General features: G+C 55.8%; 1 protein-coding gene across 1 annotated transcript in view; it reads left to right on the plus strand.

Annotated features, from left to right (window-relative positions):
- Nucleotides 1-8,140, plus strand: part of FRMD8 (FERM domain containing 8) — a 32,002-nt gene extending 23,862 nt beyond the window's left edge. Inside the window, exon 11 of the mRNA XM_040465621.1 lies at nt 7,876-8,140. Coding sequence (XP_040321555.1) covers nt 7,876-7,949 — 74 coding nt within the window. The 3' untranslated portion in view covers nt 7,950-8,140. The remainder of the gene's footprint in view (nt 1-7,875) is intronic.
- The last annotated feature ends 2,066 nt before the right edge of the window (nt 8,141-10,206 follow it).

The following is a 10,206-nucleotide window of genomic DNA, read 5'->3' on the forward strand; positions in this document are numbered from 1 at the left end:
ACACCTGACTGGATGGTGAGGACGGCAACATGAACAGCAGGGCCTCTGCCGCGTCCTTCCACCCTCCCACCCCCCTACCACCCCCCACCTCTCCCCCCCATCCCAGATCTTCTGCACACAGACGAGGGCCTGCCCAGAGCCTGCCATCTGGAATGAACGAAGGCCAAGCATCAGGGCCCTCCCTCCTAAGGCTCTGAGAGGGCCTATCAGTGTGTTCAGGGGTTTTGTAAAATATGCAGAAGTAGGATTTAAAGATTATTTTTCTGAAGGGACCTTCAGAAACTAAAACTAAAACCTAAACTTCATAAGCTATAGTCCACACAAATCCTAGATTGGTCTCTGCCCACCCAGAGATATTGGCCCCACTTGGTTTTAAACTTTTTTGTTTGGGGGGCACCTGAGTGGCTCAGTCAGTTAAGCGTCTGACTTCGGCTCACGTCGTGATCTCGTGGTTCATGAGTTCGAGCCCCGTTTTGGGCTGTGTGCTGACAGCTCAGAGCCTGGAGCCTGCTTCGGATTCCGTGTCTCCCTCTGTCTCTCTGCCCCCACCCTGCTCATGCTCTGTCTCTCTCACAAAAGTAAATAAACTTTAAAAAAAATTGTTTAAATAAATAAATAAAGCTTTTGTTTTTATTTTGAAAGAGAGAGCGTGCACGCAAGTGGGAGCGGGGCAGAGAAAGAAGGAGAGAGAATCCCAAACAGGCTCTGTCAGCGCAGAGCCTGACGCGGGTCTCAAACTCGTGAACTGTGAGATTAGGACCTGAGCTGAAATCAAGAGCCGGATGCTTAACCCACAGCCACCCAGGTGCCCCTCCACTTGTTTTTAGAGCATACCCCACCATCTCCCCACTCGGGGGCTTGGCTCGGCACTCTTTAACCCCCTCCCCACCTTGGCTTCTCAACAACCTCCCCCCCCAGCCCACATTCCCTTCACTCAAGCTTCTCACCCTGGACAGGTGACTTCCCCCGGGATCAGATCTTTCTCCCTGGGGAGGCCAAGACCCCATTCGTTGTCTGACTCCTCCTCCCTGCTGTGCAGCCTTAGGCAAATTATATCACCTTTCTGGGCCTCCATTTCCTCATCTCTAAAATGGGGACGGTAGCAATACCTACTCCTCCCCTTCGTGGGGGAGGTATGATGCCTGTCTAATGGTTTCTTCCCACGCCCAAGGGCAGAGCACTGTGTTTTGCACACCACTGCAAATGAGAGGCAGGCACCTGTTTGCAGAGGCAGGAGAGGTGGTGGCAGAGTCAGGATCCCCCACCATTGTGAGGCCGGAAGTCCTCTCCATGAACCCCAGTTTCTTCCTCCGTGAAGTGAAGACGATCACCCCTCCTTTATGAAGTTGTGAGTGATGTTGGGTAACAGATGTGAAACCACCTGGAACCCGCGTGGCTGTATCTTTATGTGATTTTGTCAGGCTCGTCCATTCACTCATCCCTGAAGACGGACCGTGTTCCAGAAGTCATTTTCATGCATCTCTCTTCCACCTGCCTTAGGTTCCTGGGGCTGTCATAACAAAGTGCCCCAAGCTGGTGGGCTTCAAACAATAGAAATTTATGGTCTCACAGTTCTGGAAGGCAGAAGTCCGAAACCAGGAGGTCGGCAGGGCCATGCTCCCTCTGAAAGCCGCAGAGGAATGCTTCCTTCCCCTTCCTAGCTTCCGGTGCTTTTCTGGCAATCCTTGGCTTGCGCCGCATAAACCCAATCCCTGCCTTCATCACATGGCTCCTCCCTGCGTGTGTCTGTCTTCCTGTCGCCGTCTTCTTAAAAGGCCACCGGTCATGTTGGGTTGGGGGCACACCTTCTGCCACTTCATCTTAACTCAGTACGTCTGCAACAACCCTATTTCCAACTGAGGTCACATTCTGAGGTCCCAAGAGTTAGGACTTGAACACATCTTTTTGCAGGGGACCCAATTCAACCTGTAACACCACCCTAATAGATTACTATCTTGGTCTCCTTTGGTGGGGCTTTTTAGTGCATCAAAGTTTGTTATTTTAAAGTTTATTGGGGCACCTGGGTGGCTCAGTCAGTTGGGCGTCCAACTTTGGCCCGGGTCATGATCCCCGTGCTTTGTGGGTCCAAGCCCCTCCTCGGGCTCTGTGCTGACAGGCTCGGAGCCTAGAGTCTGCTTTGGATCCTGTGTCTCCCTCTCTCTCTGCCCCTCCCCCACTCTGTCTCTCTGTCTCCCAAAATAAATAAATGTTAAAAAAAAATGATAAAGTTTATTTATTTGAGAGAAAAAGAGAGAGCACGAGCACACAGTAGTGGGGGTGGGGTGGGGGGGTGTGGCAGGGAGAGAAGGGGAGAGAGAATCCCAAGCAGGCTCCAAGCTGTCAGCGCAGAGCCCGATGTGGGGCTCATGCTCACGAACTGTGAGATCATGACTTGAGCCGAAATCAGGAGTTGGACACTTAACCGACTGAGCCACCCAGGTGCCCAAAAGTTTGTTTTTAAAATACCAGCAATAGAGCCTGAATACCAGCAAGAGAGCCTGCTTGGGATTCTCTCCTCTCTCTCTCTCTCTCTCTCTCTCTCTCTGCCCCTATCCATGCTTTCGTGCTCTCTCTCAAAATAAACAACTAAACATTTTTAAAAAATAATAAAATAAGGGATGCCTGGGTAGCTCAGTGGGTTAAGCGTCTGACTTCAGCTCAGGTCATGATCTCGCGGTTCATGGGTTCAAGCCCCGCATCGGGCTCTGTGCTGACAGCTCGGAGCCTCAGATTCTGTGTCTCCCTCTCTCTCTGCCTCTCCCCTGCTTGTGTTCTGTCTCTCTCTCAAAAGTAAATAAAACCATTAAACATTTTTTTAAAAGTAATAATAAAATACCAGCTGCCCTTGGGTTGCCCTGGTGGCTTATGTCTACTAGCCTAGCACACAGAGCCTGGCTCAGCCAGCACCCGGCTCCAGAGGTCCCCAGACCAGAAGAGGCCCGTGGCGGTCAGTGCAGGGATACCGGGCCATCAGGACCCCCAGACCCCCTAACTCTTCAGAACTCGAACAGCAGAGGTCCCTGGAACAGTCTACACAGGCAATCCCTTCTGAGGCCGGGGCAGTCCCGGGTCATTCTCCACCACTTACAGCATCCGGGACCCTTGGGCAGGCCTTCCCAATCTCGGCCTCTCAGCTGGTCGGGCACGGGCGGCTCCTGCCTCAACCGCAGCGCCTCAGATCCGGCCACAGGGGGAGGGCTTCGCACTTCGTGCTGCTGCAGCCAGCGGTGGGCCAGCGTGGGGAGACACCCACAGGAGGCCAGAAGCCACACTGGATTCAGAATATGGCAGAGCAACCGTGCAAGGCTGCATGCTCAGTCTGAGAAGTCAAGGCCTCAAGGCACACAGATAGCGCTGGCGAGGGGAGGTCTGCAGTGACCGTGACAGGGAGCACTTCTAGACGCCCCTGCAAAAGGAGTTGAGAGAATTAGTGACTGAGTTGCCCAAAGGGTGTCAGCTCGGAGTCCGGTCGGCTTTGCAGGGGACACTGGGGATGGGAACACAGATGACCAGGAATATAAGCCACTTTGCACCTGACCGATGAGCTGGCCACACCCAGACAGGGGGAGACAAAGGAAACAGACAACAGATAGGGAGGGGGGTCTCTGTGATCAGAGAAGCCTTCCTAGAGGAGAGGGCCTGAGAGATTCCATAAAATAGAGAAAAAATGGAGCACAGCGAGAGGGTACAGGCACAGAGCAGGGGGAGCCGCGCAGAGCCTGGCTGTGACCTTGAGCCTGAAAGACACTGCCAGCCCTAAGCCAAGGGAAGTGGGAAACTTCATGGCAGATTCTCACTGCTCCTCCTTCTCCCAGGCAAGGAGGACATTTTAGAGCTGCCTGACACTTTCTCCCTGCCCAGATCAGGTCCACACTTCAGACAATGCAGGCGGATTACCCCAGTGTCACCCAGAACAGGATGGCAGGGTTGGACCTGGGTCAGGACTTAAGTTTTAAGCAGCAAGTTGCATGCTCCAAGGTTGGCTGCCTTTTTTTTTGCCCCCATCAGGTTGACACTGAGGCAGTGGGAAGGGCGGGGTACGCAGAGTTGGGGAGAGTCTGCCTGCAGGTCCAGATATAGCCAGAAGGGGGCAGCTGAGCCCGCCCTTTGCTCCTCCAGCTCCTCCAGCGGGGCTTGCAGAGGCAGTGAGCCGCCATTTCCTGCCCAGATCCCTGGAACCTGGAACCCGGGGCAGAATCTCCCCCGGCAGGGGAGGAGGAGAGGGGTCCGGTCTGGTGCTGCATTCGTTACCCCCCCCCGCAACCCCTTTCAGGGCAGTGGCCCTGGCTCCTGACCACCGCCACCGTCCCACAGTCCACGATAGGGGGTCCTGGAGCTCCAAGGGCACTGATTGGTGAGGAGACCCACATTTTCCAAAGATCAGGATCCGCATCCTGCAAACAGATTCTGCTTTGGAATTTTTTTGTTTGTTTTTCTGTAGAGTGACAACCGAGTCAAAATATTTAACACCAGGGCTACGTGGGGAAATCCAGGGGGTGGGGTGGGCACACCCTGGGCCAGTCATCTCCGTCCTGCTCTGCCCAGTGCCCACAAGAGCTCACTGTTCCCGGCCCCTGCCCAACAGGCCCCCACCCCCTGCCCAGCTGTCTCTCAGCACCTGCCTCCCCCACCCATACTGAGCCCGCCAACTATATTTAAACTACTTGTCATAAATACAGTTTGCAAGAGGATAATAATAGTCCCAGCTCTTTCTCAGGGTTCCTGTGTCCCCTGCCTATTCGACCTTGGCATTTGGTGGAAGGGGTTGTAGTAATCACTGATATTCTAGGCCAGTGAGAGCATAGACCTCCCTCACGGTGTCAAGGTCAGCAGCCTCCAGGGGCCAGGGGTACCACTCAGAGGGTTTCTCCAGTGCCTGCACAAGTCCTGGTGCCAGGCACGTTTTGCTCCCAGATGCCACTGGGGGATTGGGGGGGAGGGGGCCTGGGGTCAGATCAGAAAAGGCTCCTTTAGAGGTTCACGGACTGTTTAAATGACCAGTGCTCTGGTGGAGTCACTCTAGGGACAAGACGAGGCTCAGGCCTGAGGACAGGGACCCTAGCAGCAGGGACCCTAGTGGAAGTGGGAGGCTTGGCAGTGGGGGCTGCAGGCAGCCTGGAGAAGGTAGAGGGCTTCTTGGGGGCTATGCAAACCTAGGGGTGTGGGGTAGTAGGATGTCGGCACCCCCAGCTCCCTGCCCAGAGACACTGTCACCAGGATTCCTGGTGGGTGGGGCTTGGGGAGAGGCTGGCAAGGTGGGTACGGGCCAAAGGGTGGGGCCTAGGCAAGCTGGGACTTGCTCAGTCAGCAACAGGGGGACTGAGGAGGTCTGGGGGCCACTGGTGGGGCACAGCAGTGGTCAAATGAGACAAGGCTTGTGGGTCAGGGTCCCTAGTTCCACAGGACTTCCCTCTGCTGGGGACTGAGAAGTGACGACACAGGTGCTCAGCATGGGGGGTAAGGAGGCAGGCGGGTCTGGTGAGCGCTTAAGGGGCAGCGGCTTTAGGACATAGGGAGGTGACCACGAGCCAGTGACAGAGTTGGCAGGAGAAGGGAAGCCCGGGCTCCGGGCAGAAGGTCAGCTTGGGCAAGACTCAGGGAAGGCAGGGGGTGGTCAGCAGGGCCGGGGCACCGACGGCCTGACGCCCAGGGGTATCAGGTGCATGTGTCAGTGGGTCCAGGAGATCCAGATGCAAAGGACTGACACTATCCAAGTTGTTGCCTGGAGGCCTGGCCAAAGCGTGAAGCCTGGCCTTAGGAGGGGAGAGCCTCAGGAAAGAGCATCAGGGCTGAGAGCCCACAGGCTCCGTGCACCAGCAAGAGATAAGAATCAAATGTGGAAGGAGCCCTCTCCTAATCTCTCCTGCTCCCCCTCCTCTGGCCGCCTGCCCTTTGGTCCAGGCAGGGTAAAAAAAAAACGTAGGATGAAATGTAGGTTAGGTCCGTCTCCTCCCCTGCCTTACAAACCAGCCTATGAGGAGTCTGTACCCCAACACTCTCTCCCTCAAATGCCTTCTGCCAGCTCCAGCAGAGACAGGCTTCCCTAGTTCCCTTAGCTGGCCCCAGGCATTCAGGGTGAGCTGCTGGGCCCCAGTCCACACGGAGCAGCCCCTGGTCCTTCCTCCTGGTCTCTTGACCTGGGAGTCCAAGTTGGACAGGCTCCCAAATCCGGGCCTGCCATTGAATTTGTGGGGCTGCTGCTGACCTGGGCACTCATTTCCTTCCTTCAGTCTGCCAGTATTGCAAATATTTGTCAAGAGCCTCACAGTGGACAGGATGACCTTTACGGAACACAGGCTGCTTTTGTTAACACGTTTCACTGAGGTCCACTGCGTGCCAGGGACTGCGGGGTTGGGGCGATCCAGCGGAGGGCGGAACAGAAACCCCTGCCCCAGGAGCCCAAGTCCCAGGGGTGCACAGGACCCACTGAGAAGGTGACCTCTGGGCAGAGGCCTCAAGCAGCTGAGGGACGGCTGGGCCAGATGGCCACCAGGTGGAGAGCCTTCTGGGCAGGACAATCCGGGTCAGAATTATGAAGTGGGAACAAGGAAAGACTAGCTGGGAGAAGTTAAGAGCGTGCCCAGGGCTACACTGTGAGGTGGGGCCCAGCTTCCTGCCGGGGCAGGAGAGGCCAGTGGGGGCTGAGTGGGGGTGGGGCAGGATGTTGTTCCAGCACCGGCTGCTGTGAGGCAAGGCGAGGCAAGGCCGGGCAGGAAGGGCTCCCAGCCACCACTGGGTGACTGTGCGGTTTCCTTTGCCAGGCTCTGAGACAAGGGGCCTTATGGCTCAGAGGGAAAAGGCCCCAGTCAAGGGTTTCCTGTAAGTAGAGAGCCAAGGTGACCCGGGAGGTCACATCTCCGCAACTGGACCTGTGGGGAATGGAGTCAGGGTTCCGGCACATTCTCTAGTTGCCCTGCCCTTGGTGTGAACCTGAAGTAACACCCCTTTCTCGCCCTTCTCCTCTCCCTTTCCCAGGAGCTCCTGCAGGAAACCTCCTGGGTCCTTTCCTGGGCTGGTGTGTGTTTGGCAACAGAGCTGAGCCGGCTTCAGAATAAGAGGGGAAGGCGGCCATGACCGGAGAAAGGACTTGGAACCCAGGCCCTGACCCTGAGAAATCGAGATGTTGCTCAAGGGGCCCTCTCCCGTCCTCCTTCCCCCTCCAACCCTGAGCTCCTCAGTGGGCGGCCCAGGAAGGAGAAAGCTTCAGCCGCCTGCCTGCTCCGGTGGGGTGGACCCATCACCAACCAGCCCCACCCAGGGATCCAAGTTTCTCTGTTTACGACTGTTTTCCTGGAACAGCTTGTTTTGATCCAGAGAAATCTGCTGACACACTGCCTGCTCTCCTCCCTCTGGGCGGAGGTATTTTTAGCCTTATTTGTTGAAAAAAAAAAGGCAGAACCCAAGCCCCACATTTGTCCACCTCACTGTGAGACTACCTCCCCCCCTCCATCCCCCACACAGGACAGAGATGTCCCTGTATGGCTTTCTACTGTTAAAAAACAAAATTCAACTGAGCAAGTTGAACGACCTAATTGGCTGTATTCGACGATTCAACGAGTTAGGCAGCATCCCATCTGATCCATAGAAAGGAACTCCAGGGAGCTGTGCAAAATAGAAGGGTTTTACAGGCCGAGATACCGTGTGACAAGGGGGTATTAGCGAAAGGAAATGGATTGTTTCGAGCAAGATCACCTTCCTTTAGAGGGGAGAGCAAGGCAAGGCAGACTACCTCACTAGGGCTGATCTGGACATTCGTGATTGGTCTGAAGCTGTGGTTAAGTTAGGCATTAAACCTTGATGGGGCTTAGCACACATGACTCCATTTTAGCTGGGTCGTTTATTTTTAACACTGTCTTCCTCTCCACCCTCCTCAAGGACATTCCTTTCCCAAACAAAACCGGCTGTGTGGAACCGGAGGCCCGGAGAGCTTCTACACGAGGATCCTCTGAAACTGCCATTTCGTCCTTGAAAATAAAGCGGGTGGACAGAGCAGCTCCAGACACGAGGGCACAAAGAACGGCCTTATGTCCTTTTGCGATGGCGAATCCTAAGCCTCGTGGAACCCGAATGCTTTGTGTTGCTAACCCCACCTACTCCTACCTTTCTGAAAAATAAAATCTAAAGACGTTTGTTTCTGGGATTTGGGAATCCGTGTGAATGAGGGCGATTCTTAGACCAGAGGTGGAGAAAAGCAAGCTAAGATTTCAGGCTGGGCCCAGGAAGCAACGACACAGCGGTGACTACCACCTCTCAGGCACCTTGTAGATAAATAAAGGGCTGACCCCACGGCCTGGTACTGTGACGCGGCAGGAAAGGAATCTGCTTGGTATTATTCACACTGTACAGCTTTCTAAAACATTCTGACTGGCAATTCTCTCTTCCCACACTGTTCTCTCAGGCCGAGTCTCTCCAATCGACCCCTGGAAATATTGCCAGGACAAGACTGCGGGGGCAGATCTCGACGAAAGGTGAGAGGCCAGAATCCCAGAATCCTTCCTGGACAGAGGAGCTCGGCTAAGCAGCCTTTGGGGGAACAAGCCCGGGCTTGCCACAAACTCAGTCATCAATGCTGACGGTCACATGAGAGTCATGAGTTTTGCAAGAACCACAAGGAGGGGCCCATCTGCACATGCCATCTCACTGAGGCTGGGGAAGAAATCTTCCCCAGCTTCCTCCCAGTTGCCAAAGGAGCCTGTCGTCGGGGAATGTTTTGTTTGGGGCGCGGCTGGTTACCCTGGGAGGAGGCTTTCCGGCAGAGAGTTGGTCTAAGGAGCCGTCCTCGCTTGTGGTTAACCTGACCACACAGTCTTCCTTCCACTCTATATACTTCAGGGGGCAAGGTCTGAACGGAGGGTACAGGGGGGTCTCGAGCTGTGATTCTCCCTCACCCTGGCAACGCGATACCACCCGTCCCTTGTAAAAGCCTGACCCAGCGCTCAGGCCTGGGTCCGCCTGGCCTTGGCAGAGGGGATCGTAAATCCAGCGGGGTCTTTTGCCTCTGCTCCAGAAGACCCACGTCGGAGGCCTGCTCTATGTGGGCAGCCAGCAGGCAGTGACCCCAAGCCATCAAACAGGCTCCCTGGGCCCCATCACAGGCTGTAAACTACCCTGGATAAATGCAGTTTTTTCTCCAAAGTCTCCCTTCTTACCCGCCTCCCAATCCAGAAGTAAAACGGGTTGAATTACATGTATCCTTTTGGTCTTACAGCCACGCAGTTGTATACTGTTTTCTGCACTGACAAGATTTTGATTTCATCATTTGGCAATTACTAATTTCCCCTTAATGCATTATGAAAAATCATTCAGTAGCCTATCCCAGGCGTGGTTTTCTTACGGAACACCTCAAACCGTCAGGCCCCTGGGGACAAAATAACAAAGCCGTAACACATTCCCTACAAGTCACCACGCAGGAACATCACGGGGCATTAACGTTTTAATCAACTTGCCCCCCAACCATTCCTAACACAACGACCCCACGGCGGGGGTTTCTCAACCAGAGAAGCTACAGGCGCAGCTCCGCGTGCGCTTCTGCGAGGGACGGCTGGTCGCCAACATGCGGGCAGCCCCCGCACCCCTTAGAAACGTCCCGAGTTCGGCCGCCCGGGGCCTCCGGCCGCCCCGCCCCCACCCGCGCGCCTCGGCGCTGACGTCACCGGCGCTCACGCGGCCGAGCCGCCGCCCGAGGAGTCACGCGGCGGCGCTCCGCCGCCACCGCCCGAGGTGATGCGCCCTCTGCAGAGATCCCTCCGCCGCCGCCTGGAATTTTCCAGGCGCTCTGCCGGCCCTTCTTTCGGGCTTATGCGGGGCGGGGCGACCTAAGAAGACCCGGCGTTTGCTTTGGCCCCCACGGGAATGCGGCCCCAGCCCGCCAACCACCCCCCCCCCTCCACTGCCCGGTCTCTCAGGGAAGGGTGTTCCTACTCCCTCGTCCTCCGAAAAGAAAAAGGGGACTCTCCCCCGCGGAATCCTCTTCCCAAATATGACCTTGAAATCCATCTTCCGTGTCACGAGGCACTGCTAAAGGGGAGGCGGGGACAACTGAGGCATCCAGGTGGTGGACGCCCCGGGAGACCGAGACCCGCCCAGAGTCGTCTCCCTGGGCAAGGTCAGGGAGGGACTTTTTTCCCCTCGCCGTGGCGGTGGAGGAATCGTCCCGTTGAGCCGTGCCCCGAGTGATGCGGCCCGGGGCTATAAAAGCAAAAGTTG

This window comes from Herpailurus yagouaroundi, unplaced genomic scaffold, assembly GCF_014898765.1.
Source record: "Herpailurus yagouaroundi ecotype Mexico unplaced genomic scaffold, PumYag 569, whole genome shotgun sequence".
NCBI lineage: Eukaryota > Metazoa > Chordata > Mammalia > Carnivora > Felidae > Herpailurus > Herpailurus yagouaroundi.